The sequence below is a fragment of the Misgurnus anguillicaudatus genome, chromosome 1, assembly GCF_027580225.2.
Source record: "Misgurnus anguillicaudatus chromosome 1, ASM2758022v2, whole genome shotgun sequence".
In the NCBI taxonomy this organism is placed as follows: domain Eukaryota; kingdom Metazoa; phylum Chordata; class Actinopteri; order Cypriniformes; family Cobitidae; genus Misgurnus; species Misgurnus anguillicaudatus.
In genome coordinates this window covers 16,427,618-16,452,510 of record NC_073337.2, presented here as the reverse complement: position 1 = coordinate 16,452,510, position 24,893 = coordinate 16,427,618, and the positions used below count along the sequence as shown (strand labels likewise).

The 24,893-nt window shown below is 39.6% G+C and overlaps 1 protein-coding gene across 17 annotated transcripts in view; it reads left to right on the top strand.

Moving 5' to 3' along the window:
• magi2a (membrane associated guanylate kinase, WW and PDZ domain containing 2a) overlaps nucleotides 1-24,893 on the top strand; it is a 297,727-nt gene that overhangs the window by 172,493 nt on the left and 100,341 nt on the right. For all 17 annotated transcript variants that reach the window (XM_055189597.2, XM_055189600.2, XM_055189599.2 and 14 more), the window contains exons 6-7: nucleotides 5,087-5,166; nucleotides 23,279-23,336. In XM_055189597.2, the coding sequence (XP_055045572.2) occupies nucleotides 5,087-5,166; nucleotides 23,279-23,336 (138 nt within the window). The remainder of the gene's footprint in view (nucleotides 1-5,086; nucleotides 5,167-23,278; nucleotides 23,337-24,893) is intronic.

Below are 24,893 nucleotides of genomic sequence, written 5' to 3'. Positions count from 1 at the left end.
CAAATTATGTCGGTCTTCCTGGATTTCATAATAAACATTAACTATTTAGCTATTAGCTTTAGTGGCTCACCGGAAGTCTAACACAAAAGAGCTCAAAGATTGCGGCACCCACATTTACGTCAAAAATAAGGTGGATAATCTGCATATAGTGTCAAGTGTTTGTGTGGTTTTTTTTTTGCGTAAATGAGAAAGGTAGTAGATCAGTGATTACTTTGTGGAAGATATGTTTAAAAAAGGTGTCACTGGTGGCAGTACCCTTTAATATCTACCATTTAGGTACAGACATGTATACATTTGGTACCATTATGTAGCTTTGAGGTGCTAATGTGAACTCTTTAGTTGCAAAGGTATAATTTATTTGATAAAGTTAATGGCATGTTCCTATTTTAGAGTGCTAGATGAAAGTGTGTGTGTCAATTGCAGCTAACTGTTCAGCACTAAATTATCCATTGGGACAAACGGATCGTTGTTTTCTGTTGTATCGTTCATGACAGAAGCTTTATTCGAGTGACTCTCCAAGGACAGTTTTTCACTGCTTCGTGTAACGCCACACACAGTACGCACTGGCCCACACGGCGTGACTATTGAGGATTTAATGGAGTTGTCAAGCAGCCAGTAGTGCCTTGTTTTTCTCAATCTCCCTCGCAGATGGATCGCCTTCGATTCTCAAACCGTAGACACTTCTCCATATGTCTGTCTCTTACCACGCGCACACACTTATACCGGACAGAATTAGTCACCACAAAATGTTTCTGTACATGCATTAGTCACATTAAAACTCCCCATGTAACCAAACAAAGGCACGCCACCAACAGCGTATCGCTTGTCATGCTTTTATATTTAATAAAGTCACTTTCTCTAAGAGGGAATTAGAAAAGAAAAGCCGAGATACAGAAGCATGGTGCAAAGGAGTGTCCAAGAGAGGGGGTACATCAAAGGTGCACAATTTTTTTGCTCCTGGCTCCAATTTTTTAGGCCAGTTTTTCATCAGAGAGCCATCAGTCGAGACTGTCGAGTCTACTTTCCTCCCACTGATCCCAGAGCAGTTTCTTCTGCTAGTTCTGTCAAAAGGGATTTCACTTGAAAGTGAATACGACTTTTAAACTTCTCCGGTGTCTCTTTTTTGTTTTAAACATAAAACAGCACAATTGTGCTGAATTCTCAGTTGCAGTGTTGTGGCGGACATTACTGTAAGTGGTGAGTTTTCACTTCAGGTCAAATGCTGCAATGGCAGAGCAACAACTTCAAGGAAACCTTGAAAGTTAAACTATCAAAATATTTTTAAATAGCTACTTAACATATTAGCACAGATATTTCAATTTAACTAGGGATCCACCGAAATATCCACCGCAAGAAAAATTACAGTGTCATGAGCAATTCTGTCCCCCCTGGCAATTCTGCCCCCATTAGGACCCCACGTGATTCCATTGGCTGAAAAAACTCCTCATGGGTAGTTTTTAAAGTGCCTTATTACAATCCTACAAAATCACGTTATGATTTATGTTGTTAAAATGTCTTTTAAATAAGTTTCATATAGTAGTATACTGTATAAATGAAGCGTTAGGTGGTGAGATCTACACATTGCTTGTGTCATTTTATTATTTAGATATTATATACTGTACCCTTTCCATTTTTGTACTGTGTAAAGGTAATAAATAAATAAAACATGACTACAATATAGTTAAATTACACATTATAATGATCATTTATAAGCCATGATTACTACACTTTTACTTAAAAAAAAAAAAAAAAAATTCGTAAGGTATGTTAATAATTTACAAAAATTAAAGTATTGTTCTTTGTAAAGCAGATGATGACACTAAACTACTGACGTGTCTGCAACATGAATATTAGTTTATTATATTATTTTTGTAAGATTTTATTGAAAAAATATTTTCTATGCTACTACTTTGTACAAAGTAATTAGCTTGCCATACTGTTAACGAGGACAAGATATGCAATGACAAATTTTGACCAGGCATTATTGCTTGCAGTGGGGTCCTAGGGGGACAGAATTGCTCATGACAACGGCTAAAAATATATGCGTCCAAATAACCACACTTGAGGTCTTTGCCCTTGACCACTTGAATTTTTTGCCCAAGTGTTCTAGTGGGCGTGAAGATCCCAAGCATGCATGTAAAAATTATTCACCTGATGGGACACACTTGACTTAGTGTTAAAATGTCAATCCAGGTAATGGTATCAATTTGCACAAAAACTTATTAATTTTTTATTTAGGCTACTTAAAGGAACAGTATGTAGGATTGTGGCCAAAACTGGTATTGCAATCACAAAACTTGTGGCTAAAACTGGTACTGCAATCACACAACTTGTGGCCAACACACAAAATGACAACATAAACATCAGTTGAGGGCTGCAACTCCACTTTTGAAATGACAATATCCTGGCCAGACCACTGTTGTCAGTGATATAAGTATTTGAAATGAAAATGATTAGTGACATATCAAGGCCATTTTATGATTAATTGATATAAATTTCTTACATACTGTTCCTTAAAATATATATATATTTTTAAGTAGCCTAAATAAAATGTAAATAAAATGAAAACATAAACAAATGAATAAATAAATTAACATTTAAAGAATATTATCTACACTTATCTGAAACCTTCAGACACAGAATTCGTTGCACCTGTAAAAAACTCTTAATTTTGTGCATGTAGCTTTATTAAAGTTTATTGTTTATATAGTAGTCCCTGAATAAATGACACTTTTAATGTTAAAAAGTAGTTACAGATGTTTTACAAAATACATAACAATGTTTGCACCAATGAAATGTGGAACACTTTCCGTTTTACTACCAAAAATATGTCAAATCCATTTATTAACTTACAATTAAAAGTTCCCACGACATCTCGCGAGATTTGGGCAAAAGTCTCATGATTTACTCTTTCACTGCCAGCGTTTTTTAAAAAAGTTGCCAGCCAGTGCAAGCGTTTTTTATGATTTTCACAAAAGTTTAATGCCTTCCAGAAAATGTTCTTCTTCAAATATATAAACATAAAATATACCAAATGCAAGAACAGACCCTCTGCTTTCAAACAAAAAAAAAACTGTTTCATCCTACCTTCAGTAGTTCTTTTGTAATCAGCTTTTGAATATGGGTAGGTTTCTGAAAAGCACCACATTTTGAGCAAAAAGCTGAGATAATTCCATTTTTGTGACGGACTTTTCATAGAGATCCCATTCAGAGCGATCTTTAAAACAGACACGGACATGCAGCAGCTTGCCATAGGGCAATACTTCCTGTTTTAAAAAGTTGCGGAAGCAATAATAGCGGTATTGCGGAAAGACGGAAATACTCGTCATTGGCGGGGAAGCGTTTTCTCTTAATTGACGAGATATCTCGTCAATGGTGGAGAAAGAGTTAACATCCTAAACGTGATGCGGGATACGCTTAGCCTTGAATACCGATTCGAATCGGTACTCGAGAAAGTGTGGGTTTAGTGTGCGTTAAGGGCACTGCGCTTTGCCAGTTTTAAGACATGGGACAGTCTTGCGCACTTAAAGTAAAAATAAAAGTAAATCGAGTTTAAATGTGAAGAGATTATGTCGGGTCGAAAGTAACACTTATTACTTTTGTCCCATTGCTAATACTGTTGTATATGTTGAAAATTTATATTATTATAATTTGATTTAATTTAATTTTTATACTGTTAAAAAATGTTTTATTTTCAACAATTTAAGTTTTTAGTGTTGGTTGCTTTTGAAACTTTGATAAAACTGAAATTTAAAAATATGTTTGCAGTTACATATTAACAAGCTCATAGTCAGATATATTCACTAAAAACAAGTGTAACACAATCTTGTTTTGTTGTGTTACTCTTGATCCAACTGTGTGTTACTTTCATCCCTGCAGGTGGGGTCAAAAGTCACAATTCACTACTTATGTTCAAAGTGAAATTATACTGAAGTCATTTTACGTTTTTATTAAATTCCACCTGGTATTGATAGACCACACTGTGAGTTATTGACCACAGCAAAAATATATCTCTGTCTATAACATTATCTTTTAAAATTAATTTTTTTTCTGAAAAATGGTACTTTCGCTCCTGCTCAACCATATCTGTTTATTTTAACATTATGAGAAAACGAGTAAATTTTTAGCTTTTTTGTAATATTTTTGTCTTCCGGGTTTAAACTCCATATCGTGTAAACGTCACGGGCTGTGACGTGGCAAAGCACTGTAGTACATTTTTACAGTCGGTGTCTCATTATTGTTTATAAGATAGTGTGTTCTTATTCAATGCGAAGACGTTTCGCTTTTGTGTGTGCTCCGTGCGGCCGGCCAGGTCAGCCGTGGGAGGGGTGTCTGGGGCTCAGGATTGCACCTGGATACGGTTCTGTATAGTAAAGTAAATGTGACTGCGCCATTACGCACACTCTGTAAATACATTGGATGATTTTCCCCGCGATGCTATCAGGACTAGACTCACCATCAACTGAATTTGCTCGGGAAAACTACGGGAGGCAGGTGGACTTTGGTCTGTTCTGAGGTACCATATCCTGAGGACTTTTCATTATCTTCAAACACGTTTTACTTGACCTTTGTTTAAATAAAATATTATATTCAGTTGAATTGTTTCTGTAATACTGCTATTCTTAGTAAATCTTAGCTTATATCAGTTGCCCCGCCCACTTACAACGTTCTTTTCACAGCGTCCACGCCCATTTCAGTAGCATTTTTCAAAATGATAGTGAGGTGAGCTGAAACAGCGGGGTTTCATGACGCTTTAAATGTTGGCTTCTCTTATTCATATAAGTCACACAACTCTCTTTCCTCTCTGTCCTGCTCCTACTCTTTTCTTTTTTGCTGTGCTAATGAGAAGCTTACAGCTAATTAAAAGTATTGATTGCCGTTTTGTTAAGCTAAACTTTTTTCTACCCCTCGTTTAGAGCTGAGATCTCCAGAGACCTCCCTTCTTTCTCGTTTGTCTCATCATCGTGATGATTTACAGGAACAGTTTGCAACACACTCATCTTATCTTTCACTCTCTCTCTCTCTCTCTCTCTCTCTCTCTCTCTGTGTCTCTTTACCTCTTCTGCTCCATGTCTTTTCATTCCAGCCACAATACAAAGACAACGTCGTGGTTGGACCCCCGGCTGGCAAAGAAAGCAAAGCCTCCTGAAGAATGCAAAGAGAATGGTAAATATTTTTCCCTTTATCTTTTCTTCTGTTTGCTTTTTTGTTTGGACCACCAAACACAGATGTTTGAGTCTGCTGAAATGATGCAGTTGGCATGAAAGGCTTTGTTTGTTACAGGAAGGTTTTGTAGTTTGATAATGATTCAGTAATGAAAGCAAAGCAGAAGTGGCCTTTTGCATTTATTAAACAATTTTATGAAGGACACTTCAAATTTTTTCATTAAGTAAAGAGAGAAAACTGTGTGAGGTGCTGTGATTGGTTTTCATTCATTTGAAGTATTTTTCACCTTTTAATTAAAGGTTTTGGCTATTTATTTACAAACTAATTGGCCCCAAATTAATGAATTAAGAGCATACCATGCATTTTTACAATTATTATGAGCTTTTAAAATCCATGCATATTTTTTTAAAAGGGAAAATGCGATTTAATATAATGTTGGTTTGGATATAGCAGGATGTCACACGGTAAAACATTTAGCCGAGCAAATGTAGAATAATATAAAACCAAGGCCAATTACATTTTATAGCTGGAACTAACCTGAACTATTGATTTCATTCAGTAATGATGAATTCTTATTACACATTTCTTGTATTTATTTTACTCACATAACTTACATGTTATGTGTATTTGTGTTTGTACAAAAAACCTTGGGTATCTTAAAGGGGTGGTTCAATGGTATTTCATGCATTCTGACTTATTAACACAGTTATAGAGTTGTTTCCTCATGCTAAACGTAGGCAAAGTGTCAAAAAAGCAATTGGGCGTGTTACAGAATATTTCTGTGCCGAATGCACTTCGCCAGGGTTCGTACAAGTTTCGAAAAGTTTTTTTTTCAGCTGACGTTTCAGGGGTTTCTATATCTTTCGCGACTAATCGTTTGCAGAATAAAAGTTTTTGTTTACATAATAAATGTTTGTGTACTGTGTATAATAATTATGTTTATATAAATACACACACATAAATGTATAATTTTAAGAAAAAATTATATTTATATAATAAATATGTATATTTATATATAATATAGATTAGATATAAATATAAACATGTATATACACATGCAAATGTTTCTTAATTATATACATGCATGTGTGTATGTGTATTTATACATAATTATTATACACAATACATATTATGTAAACAAAAACTTTTATTCTGCAAACGATTAGTCGCGACTAATCGTAAGGCAGCACTAATACGTATCACTTCTTTTTATGGGCACTTCCTCGGGAAACCCCGCCCACCCGTCAATCAGCGGGAGACGCTAGAACTTACAAACAACACATCACACGACAGCTTTGTTTAATTTCAAAACTCAACAATGGCATTAAAGAAGAAGTGTGTTTTTGGATGTAAGGAGAAGAAAGCCAGCATTATGGAAACAATGGATATAGTTTATTATCCGGGGTAGCAGAAGAGTTTTGCGTGTGTGTTTGATGCGCTGGATTTCATTGAAAAGTCCCAACCGGGTCATGATTTGCATGCAGTAAGTAAGACTTCTGTCTTATGTTGGAAATAGGCGCGTGCATATTATATAAATGACACGAACATGTAGTGAATCATAAGTTATAAGTGTTGTATAGTGTTGCATGACTCGTATTCGCTCCTCCCGCGGTAGTAACTCCTCCTTCTTCTCCTCCTTCAATCTGTAAAGCAAATCTTTATTTTATAAATCTGATTAAACTAAAGACTCTTCAGAGATTTAAAGGATGTAATACTACTCTATAGGCACTCCAGATTAACATCAGAAATGCAGAAAAGCGTGTGTTACGTGAGCTTTAAATATTATACTACCTTAACTTATATTGTTGGATGAGTATTACAGGGATAGTTCACCCAAAAATGAAAATTGTGTCACATTTTCTGACTCTCATGTTGTTACAAACCTGTATACATTTCTTTGTTTTGATGAACACGAAGAAATGTATTTTTGAGGAATGTTTGCAACCAAACCAACCAACCATTCCCTTTTATAGTAGGAATAAAAAATAGTATGGAAGTGAATAGGGCTCAAAAACAATTTGGTTAAAAAATTCTCAAAATATGTTCATTAAAACAAAGAAATTTTGACAGAAAACTGTACATTAAGGGATTGTTCACCCAAAAATAAAAATTCTGTTATCATTTTGCTCACCCTCATACTAGTTTTATGAGGGTGAGTAAATTATATTTTAATTTTTGGATGAACTATCCCTTTAAGTTGTGCAGCTTGTTGAAGAAAGGTGAATGGACTTTTTTCTTGGTGTACATAAAAAATTTAAATGACCTAACAAATACCGTATGCTTGCATAAATGGAGGAACCAATCATTGGGAGCATGAATATATATTACACCAAAATATAAAGAAATTAGAGCTGAACTTTTGTGCTGCTATGCAACCACCACAGAGTTTTGTGGACAGGCAAGCAAAACTCACATTTACTTCAGAAAAGGTTTATTTTTCTGTTTATTTTTAGCACTGTTCCCCTCCAAAAGGTGTCTGTGAAATTACCTCGAGCTGAGAGATGAATGCGTTGTTAAATTAATCATGCCAGCATGGAGTTTGGATGCTGTTAAACCTGCTGTAAAAGTTTGTACAGCTCAATCTTGAATCCAACACCATAATCAACTCTGCCAGTCCATCGGGGCTGCTTGTTAGCACACCCTTGCGCTTGCGCGTATGCGCGAGACGGCGTATTGCACGTGTCAGCTGATTCAAAGGCTCGGCAGGCAGCATTGTAAAAACACTCCTCACCTTTTCAGATTCGTGAGTGTTTGCATGCATATGCGTTTCGTAACTCGGCTGTTTCAGAGCCGAAGGAAAGCTCTGGACTGGAATCAAAGTTGTCTGCTGTTGCCTTTAATACAGTCACACTCATGTTCCTAGACTGTTTGTTTTTTACGAATATTTACCGCAGTAGATTTTCGGTAGATATTTCGAAAGTTGTCTTTCCTGTTTACCTGTCATGTCGCCCACTGCGTTTCTCTGATGGTGAGAATTCCCGGGTTGACAATCGAATGAATAAGCACAACTAACGCGTGTCAGAGTGCCTGTCGCTCCTGTTTCAGTGCATTTCATCATTCCTTAAGCCGTCACTGTCAGCGAGCAGTCAAAAAACATGCACTCGTTGGGAACAGGTGGAAATGTGATTAAAACAGATGAATGGATTGATGTTGCTTGATCAGTTGACAGCTGTGTCAATATAATACTTTTTTTGTGATATTGTACAAATACTAAATTAATAAACAAAAAGTACATGCTCACAACAGCATGGTTTTTACAGAGATAGTTTATTGCATGACTTTTTGCACCGTTCTGCAGCGTTAGATCCACGGAAAGTCTCATTTACCGTAGCTCAAACAATTCATATTGGATTTGAAATGGAATATTCTAGTCCATGAATGTTCCCTCGTGACAGCTTTTCTCTGCAGATGTTGCTTTCGGTTTTGTGTTCACGCTTTCTTATGAATAATTTGTTTAGTCGATGTCAAATGGGTGTTTATTCTTCATAAACGCTCATATTTGCATAATTCTGTTTCTTTGAAGTTTATTTGGTTTTAGACAAAACTATTCAAATGTATATTTCTCTCTGTCTCTCCGTCTCCATTTTTATAACTGGAATTCAAGCATCAATGGCTAAACAATCAATGACCGTTGTTCGGGTGGTGCATGCAGACCCTTTCACTTTTTCCAGGTTTGGAATAAAGAATAGTAGGGTAAAGAGATGTATGGGAGTGTTTTTGCCTTTCCATTTGATCCTAAATTTAAAGGATAAATCCAGTATTGCACTCCTCTGACTTTTTAGCAGTCAGAAGAATTGAAGGTCAAATCTCAGCCACTGTATTTTTTTGTAATATAATGTCAGCATAATTTAACGCAATATGTGTTGATATAATACAAATAAAATAAAGGCATTTTTGGCTTCATGGTCATAGATGTTTATTTAATAAGGTGTATTTAAACCAAGGCTTTTAACCGGTTCACGGAATGAAAACGAAAGCCAGAAACTCTGGATGTTTTGTAAGGAACAGAAACGTAACCAGAAACTTTCCAAAAATATATGTTCTGGAACAGAACCGTTTATTGAAAATAATGGTAACCGGTAAATACAATTATTTTTCCCATTCTTTGACAAGATTTCTGTGCAAAATGACTCGATGAAGTTCACTTCAGGTTGTCGTTGACTCATCGGAGAAATGAGAAGCTTGCCACCAGCAAGTAGCCTACTCAAGCCCAAGTCTCTAATGCTCAATCATAAGATGTAAATATTGTAGGCTATCAAATATCTCAAGCTGTTTTTTTATACTAATTAGTGGTTTAATGGATCGCAGTTGATCGGTGATCCGTACAGATCATGACCCACGGTTCGGCTCGCATGCGATTCGCGGATTAATAGCCAAATTTCAATATGGTGAAAGTTGATTTTTTGCACGTGTTTCAAAGGCTTGCAAATGTTAATACTAAGTGATTTTAAACAATTAACCACAAAAAGGCGCTAAAGTGAACAATTTTCTGTATGCACAGACGCACATGCGGTTGAATGTGTCCGGTCCAACTCCAATCAAACGTGATTATGCCTATGCCCTTGAAAGATCAAAACTCTTGATGTATAAAATACATTTGGCGAATAAAGCACTGAAAAACAACGTAATTTTCACTTTATGTGGAGCGACTTTTTATGCTGCATTTTCTTCCCGAAACGCCCTTTGAAATTCTTCCTCCGTTTGTGTGTGCGCGTGTTTAAGTGCACTCAACAAATGTAGGTATGTCAGAATTACAGTTATGCCGCTTACATAGCCTTTTTTAATGTTTGATGACAAGACAGAGACTTAAGGAAAATTATGTAGACTAATAATTTGAGTTTGATGTCCTAATGATCAACCTACTTATTTGTCCCACAGCTGACATGGAATGTTATTAACTGGTTCGGGAACTTTATTTTTTTGTTCTAACCGGTTCAGGAACGTCAAGTTTAGGGTTGAACCGAAAACCGGAAACGTTAAAATACTGTTTCTGTTCGGAACGAACCAAGTGGGAAAAAATTCTGGTTCAAAGCTCTGATTTTAAACAAATTTGGGAGGAGAATGGTCATGTAATCCAACCAATCAGCATGAAGAAGTCTCTATATATGGCCATCCCTCACCTCTGTCCTGTGAGCAGTTTTTTGCGGCATCCCTCCTCTACCCCATCGCCTCACTCTCTGCTGGTAAATCTACTCCAGTTAAAGAGAGGGAGTATTTTGGGTTTGTGCTCGAAAAACCTCTCATTGGACAGTACGGCAAATATCTTTTATCTAATTTTCCTATTGATTACATTTTAATGCGAACCCGTGAATTGAGATAATATGAAATACCAGGCGGCTGCGTTTAAGTCCGTTTCATTTTTGAGAGCATCCAAAAACAAATGGCCACTTTTAAAACATCTGTGAACGAACTTTTAACTAATTAAATATCTGTTGCTTATCTCAGAATTCCTTTTCGGAAGAATACAGGGTGTATTTTCATTGGATAAAAATGTATTTATGGCATCAACCATCTGGGAATAATTTTTAAATTTTACCCATCTGGCATTTAGAAGAAAAGAGATTTTATTGCTGGATTTCACCAGATGGCTGTATAACCGGTCGCTAGTAAGCATTATTTTACTGCTACAATATTTGCAGGCTTGTGCAGAAGGCAATAGCTTTTAAAAATCAGATCCCAAATGGGCTTTGATTGTTGTCAACATTTAAATTTGGCAACAGAATCATTTTCTTGCTTCTTAAACAGGAATTCAGGACGGTGAAGAGTAAGGTATATACTTTATATACTGTACGTGGCTGCAATGCATATTTTATTAGTTAAATGTCTGTTTGTTTATTCTTAACATCATTCCAGCATTTATGGCTATACACTCTAAATTTTGCTGGGGTAATTTTAAACCCTAATGTACATGTTGGACATTTAATAAATAACATGGGTTGTTTAAACTCATGGTTGGGTTAACAGTAACCCAGCATAGGTTTATTTCTGTCCAATATTATTAACCCGAATTTAGAGTGTATTTGTGGCAATAAATGGTTAAAACAAGTTAATCCACATGTTGGGGAGGGGCAAGTTGGCATGTCTAATTTACCTAACCTGCATGTTTTTGGCATGTGGGAGGAAACCAGAGTACCCGAAGTAAACCCACGCTGACACAGGAAGAACATGCAAACTCCACACAGAAAGGCTTCTTGCTGTGAGGCAACAGTGCTACCCACTGAGCCACTGTGCTGCCAAATTAGTGAAGTAAACGCATACTTTAATTAATGAAAGTGAAGGAGGAGGAAAAGCTATTTTAATTTTTGTCATTGTAAAAGTGTTAAGCAGGACACTCATAGAGAGAAAGTGCCTTCATTCATACCTCGCTCCATGCAGAGGAGTTTCTGAGGTTTAAACTGTTTACAAACGTTTGCCACATCTGTCAGTGGTTGGTGTATTGATAATTTGTCAGCCTTGAGTGCTTATTACCAGGCATGAATATACATTTCACATTATTTCTAAATTTTGTCCATGTGACACTTGAGTTATTTTTAGTTATAGACTGATACATTGCAGTGGTCAATATATCGGCAGATTGTTTTTGTTTAAATCGCTCAATAAATCGATTTAGTGTGCCAATAAATGTTTCTCCTTAAATTTGTTGTTCCTAAAGAATAAAAACATAACTGTGTTATGTAAAGGCAAAGTCTGACAGACAGTAAAATGAGTCATTATTCACTTTGTAATATGATGTTATGTAAGGGATAATGTATAGGCAGCAGGTTGTTATTGCAGAAATAAGCTCCAACAGTGTTTGCGATAACAATTGTCTGCCTGTACGTTATTACACGACTACTAACCGTATATAAGTAACATTAAATAATGATTTAAAATATTTTATTATATAAATAATATATATAAAAAATATATAATATATTTATATATAAACACACTATTTGATATATGTTATTAAAAGACATGTTTATTAAGGGTGTCAAGATTTCGATTTTAAATCGAAATCGATCGAAATTAAGTCACAACCTCGAACTTCGAATTAAAAGAGGGGATTGTCGATGCTGCCACGCCCCCATGTCACGTCTGGTCGGCTTGCCAAGCGGGGGAAAATAAACTATCAGAAGTGCCTTTAAAAACATCCATCCAGCGGAACGCAATTTATATTTTAAACACGAGAGATGTATTGCTACAACTCCTTGAAATGCATATCATAAACAGGATTACTACCTAGTGATCTGCCTTCGGAGTCGGACAGAGCGCAGCTCTCTGCACGTGCACGAGAGAGCCGCCAAGATGCAGCGGGTTATATTTTAAACAAAAGGTATAGTTTGCCCCAGCTCGCATGAAACGCATAAAACTGAACAAATACGTAAGGATTAATACTTTAGTTTATGTTTAGATTTTGGACAGATGTGAGAGCACGTGCACGTGAGACAGATAGAAGCGCAGCTGCTTGACGCACCGGTTTTATTTCAGATAATAGGAGTCCAAGATGCGTGCATTAAGTCTATCTGCGTGCAAGAAGGAATTCTCTCTCTATAAGCTCTCTCGCGTAAAGTAAAGCCCACAAACCCCCATGTGAGGAAAAGCATGCAATGTGCATGTTAATGTGAAACTATAATAATAATAATAATAATAAAGGCATATAATTTTTGTCTTAAAAAAATCATTTAAAAATCTAGAATCGAATTGAATCGTTACATCAGAATCGAAAATATAATCAAATCGAGGATTTGGAGAATCGTGACACCCCTAATGTTTATATTTATCTTGTTATCTTGGAATACCATACCTTGGAATGTTGCGACTGCCAATCAGAATCAAGCATTTTAGACTGCCGTGTAATACGTTGTGTTAACACTCTTTGCAGCAAGGTCTAAGACAAATGTTTAGTTTAACAAATTTTTTATCTGTCCCTCATTTACTGTAGTTACATTTGTGTTATATTTGTCAGCCACATGGCTTTCTCAATATCGGCATTGGCATTAAATTTAAATAGTAGGTTCATTGGGTAACTTGTTCATGATATCCATTTTCATATACAGATTTACAGTGTCTACTGTCTGCAATAAGAAATAATAATCCACCTATACCTTTGTGGAGATTGATGCCACTACAAGACTGCATCTCTCAATCATTCAAGAGAATGCATTGCGTTATCTCATACAGTATGTGCCTAAAGTGGCATTCACACCAGACGCGGAAGAGGCGGCAAGCACAGGTGATTTACATGATAAGTCAATGCAAAGATGTGAATAGGCATTCTGCGGCATGGTACGTGCGAATAGTGCGGTGCGAATGGGGCGCACCATCTGCGCGTTGCGGCTGGAAACGCACAAGTTGAAAAATCTGAACTTAAACAATAGTTAATGGTAACCAATAAGGAGCTTGCGCTAGTAGTCACATGATTACAGGGAGCGAGCGAAGTTGCAGAAGCCCCTCCCATGACGCAAATTTCCGCGTGAATGTCTCGAATGACTAGAATTTCATGCGAGTGAAGCTAGTAAACTCAAAATGTTCAAGAATCCAACTACACGTGAATATTGCGTTTTTGCCACCTCTACCCTGGCTGGTTTGAAATACAGTAATGCTAGTACGTACACACCAAACGTGGGGCATCGCGTTACGCTCTCTAGATTTCTCACAGGATTTAACTTCATGTCATGCTAATTTTTTGCTCAAGATGAATATTTTCAACTTGGGCAAAGACGTGTCTGAGGTGAATACATGTGTTTTCGCAGCAAACACGCCACACATATCACGTCATTCGCATCGCCCCACACGAGGACGCGTCTGATCGCGTGTTTGCATTGACTTTGTATGTAATCTACTCGCACAAATCATTGAACTCGCGTCTGGTGTGAACTCACAGTAAGAACAACCAGGAACTCTAAACAGGAAATGCAAAATAAACAAACACAGCAATACCTAGTTTGTCTTAAAGAAAAAGCAAGACAAGACAAGAATAAGAGTACCAACAAAACTTTAACAACAGGAAAATTGTCAATTTTGATTTTTTTAAGTGTCTTTTGTAACACTTGTTTTTTGTTCGGTTTTCAACAGCCAGTAATTTACTTTGAAAAACAGATTGTGCCTCACAAAAACTATGACCGTTAACCTATAACAACAAACCTGGAAACAAGTTTTTGGATTGTGTTCCACAAGTAGAGAACAACTAATTTAAACCCTGCCGTTCCTAAAACAGTTAGACCAGCTGGGTAGCAACTCTATTTGATTTGTTTGCTGGGAGGCAATTTTTAACTCACAAGCGTTAATTTTGGACCTCGTCTGTTAGTATTGATTCACTTAACATCTAGAGCTGCAAATACTATTCTTTCTCTCTCACTACTTACCGGTGCCTCCCTTGTTGCAGTAAAGGTCAAAGCTTTTAACAAACAGAACATGTTGCCTGTTTTTACTGCAAAGAAAAAATAGCAACATGCAAATACTACGCAAATATTGAAGAAAGCAATTAGTTTGAGCTCACAAAATTGTCAAGGGAGTTTGCAATGGATTACTTCCACATTGAGGCATGTAAATGGACTGAACTGTGTTACTGTTATTTACATTTTGGATTTGAGCATATTGTTTACTCTGTGTTGCTGACATCTATATGTATGTATCTAATTTTTGGTTTGGATGATTGTTAATCCTAGCAAAATACAGTACTTTAAAAAGAGTCTTAAGCCTTACTTAAACCCAAACATCTCCACAGTAAAGCCTTATTTATACTTCTGCGCCAGACCTACGCCGTACTCTCTATCCTTTATAGTTCTGCATCTTTTGTCTGCGTGGACATACAGATCGCTAGTAGGCAATGTTACTTGTTTATACACAGTATCAAGACAAAAGAAAAGCTGAAGAAGCAGCAGCTTGTTGTGTACGTTGTTGGAGAAGCATCAGTAGCGACACATCTTTTGTTTCAGCATTAGTTGTTAAAGATCACTCCTCAACTTGGTCCATGTTTGTCTTTTAGCATCGTAAGCAGAAAAGCCTATGATGGAATGCTATATACAGTATTTACGCTATACTGCATTTTTATTCATGCTTTTTCACAAGCCAAAAAACACGTATAGCAACAATAGCAAGGACATGTGGATCTCAGTAGTTGCTTGTCTTCATAAGATGATGCTTTAATAAGACAACCACCAGCTCATAGCACAGCAGTGGAATAACACCCGACAGCGCTTTGATCTCTGTGCGAGCAAGTGTGTGTGTGTAAGTGTGCTGGCTAGATTAAGTGAGAACATAACACAGTCTCTGTCATTTCTAATTTACAAAGTTATGTGTGATAGAAACAGAGTCTGATTTTGCCTCCCTTAATGCTACTGTATGTAAAGTTTGTGTAGTTGTGTTTACGTATTTGTGTACAGGTTAAAGCTCTGTGTGTGGTTGCCTGTTGATTTATGTGTGTTTTAGTTAGCGATGCGCCGATATGGAAATTTTGGCCGATACCGATAACCGATAACTCTTTATATTTGGGGGCCGATAATCGATATATATATAGGCCGATAAATATTAATATTATTTTCACAATGAAAAACTCCCAGACCGCTTACATCTTGTCTTTGCGCTAGACTAGCATACTCTTCTTAAGCCCGCAACACGTGTCATCTTCGTGCTATGTCACAGAAAGCACCAATCAAAACTTCACATGGCCAGCAATGAGCAAGTGAAGTGATTCAACAAACCAAAATACTCCATCATTTATCGGCTTTCATTTATCGGCCTAATTTTGCTATCAGACCGATAACCGATAATATTAAAAATAAGCAGTTATCGGCCGAAAATGATGTCAGCCGATATATCGTGCATTCCTAGTTTTATTATGTACTGTGTACTGTTTGTGCATTAGAGGTATTTTTATCCAGTCATTTGACCCTTTTAAACCTTGAATTGGGCCTTATATTTTAGTCTCATTGCAATTTATATGGTGTGACAAAAACTGAATTATGTATCTTAGCAACAACATTTAAAGGAACACTTTAAATGTTGTTGCAATACTTTAGCTTATTCACTGTATCCCCCAGAGTTAGATAAGTCCATACATACCTTTTTCATCTCCGTGAGTGCCGTACTCTGTCTGACGCACCCACAGCTAGCCTAGCTTAGCACAAAGACTGGAAGTAAATGGCTCCAGCTAGCATGCTGCTCCCAATAAGTGAGAAAATAACGGCAACATTTTCCTATTTATATGGTGTGATTTGTATAGAAACACCGTGTACAAATAACAAGGTCATATGAGACGGACATCTTTTAACCGTATACATACTGGGAACTATATTATCAGAAGGCGAAACACTGCTACTTGGGCAGAATGATTTGCTTGCAGAACCTGAGAAGGTCCATGGTGCGAAGCAGAGATTCCCTTTCAATACGGTTCACTTCGCATTGCGTCAGTTAGCTGACGCTATGGGGGGGAAACTCCTGTTTACTCCGTGACTGAAGCCTATTGGTTAACGTCTGTACAAAGTACAGACCAATGACGTTTGAACCCGCGCGCGGGAAGTACACGTCCTTATATAAGCGCGGTTCAAGCGTCAGGAGCTCATTAATTTCTCCTTCAGCGCGAACCTCTCGCTGCTCCGAGGAACAAGAAGCCTTACCTCGCCGTCGACAAAAGCCCTGCAGCGGAGTCCAGGCCTAGCGTCTTCCCTGCCCTTTCCGGCTGAGAACCGAAGACAGCAGAATCCAGGTCTAGCGTCTTCCCCTGCCGCTTTCCGGCCGAGAACCGAAGATAGCCTTCGCTTGCCGTGGTACGAGCCCTGTGCAGCGGACACATGCCTGACGAGGTCTCCCCTGCGGCCGCCCGGTAAGATCAATATTTTTAATATAAAGCTGTAAGCTAAAAGAGCAGGCGCTGTTGTAATAGCGTCCAGCACAGCGGCTTGAGTGAGCCTCCCTGCTATGAATTTCCCCGAGCGCGTCACCGGTCTGGCACCTCCCACGCCGGGACCGCGCTTATATGCTTCGGTTGTCTTATCCATGTTTCGTGCTCCCCCTGCTGTTCCTCTCTCCCCGGGATGAACACACGGCGAGCCATGAGACTAGATGGATGCATAGACCTGCACACACGGACTAACCCCCCCTGTGTTCTGTCACATCGCAACCGTTCATGCTTACAGAGTCCCTTCGCTCCTCTCACATTCAGTGGCGAAATCTCTGACACATATGAATCCCCCGAGTGCATCGGGTGATACCGTTTATATGACGCATGGCTGTTCTGTCTGTGTTGCTGCTCCCCTCTGCCGTTCCTCTCTTGTTGAGATGAACAAGCGGGGGAACCGTAAAACTAGAAAGATGCATACGACAAGCAAACACGGGCGGATCTGCCCCTGTTTCCTGTCATAGCACAGCCACTCGTGCTCCACGCTCGCGGAGTCCCTCGCTCCTTTCCCCGCAGTGGTGAGATCTCTTAACGGCGTAGTTAGCACGCAGTCTTACGGCTCGCTGCCTCTAAATGCAGCTGTCTAGTGTTCAACGATTACAGAGCTTCATGCCCCTCCCCTCCTGGAGCGGCGCGATCTCATTCGTCTGCTCGATAGGGCGGATTCGCCGCTATTGGAGCATCAAGAACACTCATTATAAGAGCTAACCGGCTCACTATTCGTCTATACAGAGCTTCATGCCCCTCCCCCCTGGAGCGGCGCGATCTCATTCGTCTGCTCGATAAGGCGGACACGCCTCCATCTGAGCGCTAAAACACTTATTATAGAGCTTAACCGGCCTGAGCCTATCTCACTTCGGAAAGCTCACTACTAGTCTGCCCGGTCATTTCTCTCTGGTTTAGACGGAATCAGAGGCAGAACGAATTTGTTTAACATACTGAGGCCCGAATACCTCCCTTTATTCAGTCCCGTCCTATATCAGTGCGCTGAATATTGGTACATTCTTATATACCCGGTTTTTCTGCCCTTTTTAATAAACGGCAAAACCGCGGGCCTCACGGCAGACTTCCTCTCTGCGATGGGTTCAGTCTGACATTAAACATTATTCAGTCCCGTCCTATATCAGTGCGCTGAATGTTAAATATTGGTACATTCTTATATACCCGGTTTTTCTGCCCTTTTTAATAAACGGCAAAACCGCGGGCCTCACGGCAGACTTCCTCTCTGCGATGGGTTCAGTCTGACATTAAACCACCTAGACATACTGCTCTGCTCCGTGAGCCGTTCGGGTCACCGTCACTACTGAGGCTCGTGCAGCTGAACGGCCGAGCTCTGGTCTTCGCAGCACAGCTGCGTCGACATAGAACTGTCTGAAGAGGGGTTAAGTCGCGCCTCGGCTGGACTGCCCTGAAATGTTTTCTGTGTGCTGTTTATCCAAAACATACTGAGTAATACTGTTGGTTATGCGACCTCACTATAGTGGCGAACGGTATTGAATTCCTCTAAAAAGAGTAATTTCCGTGCTTACTATACTGTGTATTGACACCCCACGGTTGTACGGTGTCTCTAAACACTTTCTCGCCTTACTGACAAGCAATCAGTAATACGCACACACGGCCCGCTGTCCATAATTCTATCGACGCTTGCCGAAAAAACCCCGGTTTGGCCATATACTGTGTATTGACACCCCACGGCTGTACGGTGTCTCTAACACTTTTCTGCCAAATTCGCTCGCAGCCCACCTCAGTTTCTCCGCTACGATGCTGACGGCGCAAACGAGCACGGTCTTACGGCTGTCATTCTCTCTTCCTAGAGAGACGCAGCCTCAGACCTCTCCATGGCTCCAAGCATTTGAATCGCGCCCTCTCCGGACGGCTACTCAAAGGCTTACAGCCAAGCGGTTTATGACGTTTTTCGGCCATACAGCTGACTTATATAAGCGGATCCGAAGACGCTCACACCTCCGCTCTGCTCCAATACTCGGAGATATTAAGGGTAATATCAACCTGAAGTGAGCTTGCTACCCGCCACAATAAGTTTCAAAACTCAAAGCGCGCGCACAGACAGACGCGCTGCATCTCGTTTAAGACGGGCTCACGTACCCCTCTAACGAGCCTCAGAAAACTGAATATCGTGGCATTCTGTTCATAAGTCCACTTCAGTTTGACTAAGCAAAGGTCCCGCCCCGAGCTGACGGCCGGGAAGCTCATGCTTAAGTTACACACAGCTGCATGAAGTGCTACCATTACGAGATCGCCAGCATCTGCTGTGGGTTGAACACGCTTTACGACGGCAATCAGCCTTCGGCGCGTGGAACGCCCGTTTGTCTCATATCAATCACCTTGTACTGTACATACGGTCCATTAAGGGGATGATTTTAGCACTGCAGCACTCTCGACCATGTTATTGTGATAATGCGGTCGGGCAAACTACGGTGGTTTCATTATTTACCGAACCAGACTGAGATCTCGCCCCCTGTACAAGCTGGCGAGTCATCTCCTTTATAAACTCATTGCCTCGCTTTATAAGCTATGTTCAATCAGAGTGATACGCATCTCGTGCTTAACTACCAAGATGCAGACATATTATCCCGTTACGATGGGCGTGCAGAGATTGCATCCGTGGGACACGACCTACATTACGTGCCTTATAACACGTTGACACGAGCTGCTAGGACCCCTTTCGCGAGGCGTCCTTATGCGAAGTCTGATCTATTCTGTCTAGTGACAGCGAGAGTCTTCCCCCCGCGAATTGTAGGTGGAACAGCATTCTCCTCACTACAGAGGCTCGTGCACGGCGGCTTTCTCCCCCTGCGTGTATATATATATATATGTGGCGGTGATAACAGCGAACCACGCTTTTATGACCGACCATCCACTTTATTCATAAGTCTGTCATTTCTCAGATGCGGACGGTGCCCGAGGCGCAGCGCTCTGGAACTGTCCAAGGTCCTGTATGACAGATACGTCTGACGTACATCAGACGATCAGCTGTTCATCGGCGTCACAGATCACTCACTAGCGCACCTGTCAATACAGGTTATTTATGGATCGTTGACGTTATCACCTCCCGTGACAATGAAGTCTACTCCATGTATGGATTAGATCCTCGGGCATGGTCTTAGAAGTTTCTCATTTGACATTTGTGACACGGCCGGCTGGTCCCCTCCGTCCACGTTGTCAGTTTACAGCTTCGACATCCCTGCTTCGCGCACTAGTGAGGTTTGTTGCATTAAAGGTGCGCCGCGTAAGCTCACCTGTATGCACGATATGGGTTTTAATTATATGCGTCCACCGTGCGCTTAGAGAAGCTCACATATGCACGCTACAACATTTCGGTATACACTAAAGATGCGCTCGGAAAAGCTCATCTGTATACACGGCTGTGACACATACATACATTGTTGTTCATCTGTGTACGTTCACGGTGCGTTGAGTGCCCACCGTACGTTCATCAATCATATCTGTACACATTCACGGCGCGTTCTGTGCATTGATTTATCTACACGCATTCACGGTGCACTGAAGGGTTCACCCGTGTGCGCACAACTTATTATCAGAACACATGACGGCGCGCTTGAGAATCTTGCCGGCCTGTGCATTATAACACTGTGATTCATCTATATGCATTCACGATGTATTCAAGTGTTCACCTGTGCCCGTGCAATTTATAGTCAATACACATTTACGGCGCGCTTGGACAGCTCACCGATCTGTGCACTATAATACTACCTATATGCATCCCGATGCGCTCGAGGGCGCACCTGGGTTCACACTATTGTGGTATCTGTATAATCCCACGCTACGAACCGTTCTGCCGCATATTATAGTCAGATCGGCCGTTCGTGAGCTTCGCAGATCACTCACTATGTATGTCTGTTGCTTACAGTGGTTATTTAGATGGATCGTTGAAACCATCGCACTGGCTCACGCCCCTCTATGAGCTATGCCCTATATAGAGCCCACTCTGTGAGCGTTTGGCTTTTTCATGGACTTGGTCTACAGGGGTATCTATTTGATATCTGCTACACGGCCGGCTGGTCTTCGCCGTCTACGTCGTCAGATTGTACAGCTTAGACGTCCCTGCCCTACGAGCGCAGGTTCTCTCGGCTCAATCATGCACGCTCATGCGTTTTATGTGTACACCACGGTGCGCTCAGCGAGCTCACCAACGTGACTCTGAATTTACTTATCTCGCACACCCGCGGCGCGATCGGTATCTCGCCGTCTTGTGCTATGTTATGTGCCCCCGGTGCGTTTAAAACCCCACCGTGTGCGCGTCAACATTTTATATGGTGCTTACACATTGCTTAAAGCTGTGAATATGCCGGGTATAGGGCCACACGCAGTGTCTCTCCGGTAAGGCACTTCTGTACGTTGTGTATGCACGGCGTGATGGGATTACGTTCCCCCATAGCGTCAGCTAACTGACGCAATGCGAAGTGAACCGTATTGAAAGGGAACGCTTAGGTTACTCACGTAACCCCGGTTCCCTGAAATAACGGGAACGAAGCATTGCGTCACTTGCCGTGCTACTAACGTCTACGCAGCGAGTGTATTCGGCTGCGCGCTTCAGTCGAATAATGGTGAGCTCCTGACGCTTGAACCGCGCTTGTATGGGGACGTGTGCTTCCCGCGCGCGGGTTCAGGCGTCGTTGGTCTGTACTTTGTGCGGACGTTGGCCGGTGGGCTTCGGTCGCGGAGTGAACAGGAGTTTCCCCCCCATAGCGTCAGCTAACTGACGCAATGCTTCGTTCCCGTTATTTCAGGGAACCGGGGTTACGTGAGTAACCTAAGCGTTTCGCGCAACTATAAATAAGAAAATATTGGCGTTATTATTACTTATTGGGAGCAGTATGCTAGCTGGAGCCATTTACTTTCAGTCTTTGTGCTAAGCTAGGCTAGCAGTGGGTGCGGCAGAGAGAGTTACGGGATGCATGGAGATAAAAAGGGGAATGTATGGACTTATCTTACTCTGGGGGATACGGTGAATAAGCTAAAGTCCCAAAAAGTTGGCGTGTTCTTTTGAGCATTAATTTTAATGTATATTATTTGTTTTATTGTGTCAATGTTTTTATTAAAATAAAACTCAAAAAATCTGAATACATTTTCTAAAAAGCAAAATGCCCTAATATTTTAAGTCTTGCTTTCTTAACAAAATTATCAAAAGTCGTTGAATTAATGCAATAACCCTAGAAAAAAAACTTCCAATGGGGAGCTTCAATTAAGTTTTAAGTCTTTATTAAGTTTTTAAGTTTCTCTTCCCCATTTGGCCGAGAGTATGCATTTGCTATTTCAACAACGTGCTGGACGTAAAAACTGCGTCAGGCTGAAACTAGCAAAAAACACTTGTGTCTCGCCTTGCGCTGCATTGCGCCTGATGTATAATATTGCCTTTCTTAGTCTTAGGTCAATTTTATATATTTATAATGGAAAACATGACAAAATATTTATGTAAAAAATAAATGCAAACACAATTTCTTAATCAAATTCTTATTACTATTATAAATGAAATACTAAAAATACTAAAATAAAATAATTGAATTCAATTTTATTAATATAGCGCTTTTCACAATTGTTTAATTGTTTCAAAGCAGCTTTACATTAATAAAAGCAGGAGAAAACACAGAAAAATCGGTGGACAACATAAGCAGTAGAGTAAAGCGGCTAAGATAAAACCGTACTAGCGAGTGTAGTAATAATGTAACGTATAAAAGAGGGTGCAAAGTTAAGCTAATGTCAGCTGACTCCCTAGGGGTTGAAAAAAATTAGCATAATTTTTTATAAAATCAATAAATTAAAGGTGTAATGTGTTTTAGCAGCATCTTGCATTGAAATTGCAACTATCCTCAATTTCGAAACGCAATGAAAACTTACAGTAGCTTCCATAGGACAAACATCGTTTGAGACAATGTAAAGACGAAACACTCTCTGTACAATTTGTCCGTTTAGGGCTACTGTAGAAACATGATGGTGACTTCCATATAAGGCTTATCCTAAGGTCGTAAATACAATCTAGTTCATTATGTAAGGTCTTTATACACCACTGATAATATATGTATATTATATTGCATTTCTATGAAGAGATCCTTCTAAAAGTTACACATTACACCTTTAAAAACACAAACATCAATAGCCAGTTGAAAAATGAATCTTAGCAGAATTATCGCCTAAAACAATGCAACGATTCATCTACTTGTGGATTTAACTGCTACTTTGTTTGTTTTCCAGAGCTTCCGTATGGCTGGGAGAAAATCGATGACCCTATTTATGGGACCTACTACGTTGAGTAAGTTTATTGTGCAGAGTTAAAAAACTTAATTCAATAGCACTTGAGATCCCTGTGTTTTCTCACAGCTCTGTATTAATTGGTTAGATGCTGCTGCACCGTGCCCAGCCTGAAAAACAGCTGCTATGTTGTTTCCTAATTCGGTTCACAGTGTGTGTGAGCATGCGTGTGCCATCATTTTTCTTGCTTAATGCACAGTCTGGGGTGAGGTGGGACTATTTATAGTATGGCTGGCTTGGCTACTCTTCTTCCCAGGACAGAAGAGAACAGCGAGCAGAGCCAATAATGCAGCTGTAGTAGCATTTGGATACACAAGTACACACTCTCTCCCAACTGCCTCATAACTGCAGGATTACTTACACTCATCCAATATTAAAATTGGATTATGTAATGTTTTTAAAGGAACAGTACAGTCTTTTTTAACAAAGTCTTTTTCAAAGGATTTTTGTAATTTGAGAGTTAAATCTGTCTCAATGGTCTTTTTCTGTCTGTCTTTATTAAAATATTTGCTCAGACTTTAATTTGATTATGATTTTTTTTTATTAAGCAACGCTTCATGAAATCTGAAATTGGGTCAAGATTTGACAACGCAATCTCATGGCAATTCGCATGTATAAGAGGTGGCGAATTCATATTAATATTTTTCTACATTTTGCTTTTGCTCTTGTGACATTGGGGTTTGTGTGTGGTTAGGGGCGAGGGTTTTGAACTATTTAACGCCAAAGTGATGGTTTGTGCAGGCCCCAAATCTGTTTCTTTGTTATATTTTCATCTGTTTTAGGTTTCAGACACTAAAAGAACAAATTCTTTGAAATATTGACCTTACTTGGTGTCGGCACAAAGCCGTAATCACACATCTTTACAGAAAGCCATTACCCTTGAAGGAAGTCCGTTAATAGGGTCTAATTGTCTTTGCACTTTCAAATGTGTTTGAGCGCCTCTTAAAACAGATTGAATTAATTGTGACAGCAAGTGTTGTACACACAGTCCGAAGACCCTTTTTCCTTCCAGATCAAAGAATGCTCTGATTACTGCCTCCGCTCATTGTTTGATCACACTTTGACCAGAGATAAGGACTGAATGGACTGATGTCGTACTTAATGACCCGAGTCTGTTCGATTTAAAGGGTGTTAAAATCAACACTGATGCTTTCATCTATAATGCATATGTCAATTTTTATTTGTTGGGTGATAATTGGGCACGATGATGCCAAGCAACCATGCAAAATTATACTGTGTGAATGTGCATCAGTCCAAACGTCCTGTTGCATGGGACTGATTGCTTATTGCCACATACTGTACATGTATTTAGATTTAAGCATTTAACAGATGCTTTTATCCAAATCGAACTATACAGAAATAAGGAAGAAATGAAGTGATTCATTTTAAAGAGCACCTATTATGCCCAATTTTACAAGTTGTAATTTAGGTTTCACGTGAGTCCAGAATGTATCTATAAAGTTTTAGCCCTAAGTAACCCACAAATCAATTATTATAGCATGTCCAAAAAGCTATATTTGGTGGGGGGAAGCTGTTTTCTTGTGTGTGCCAAGGGGCA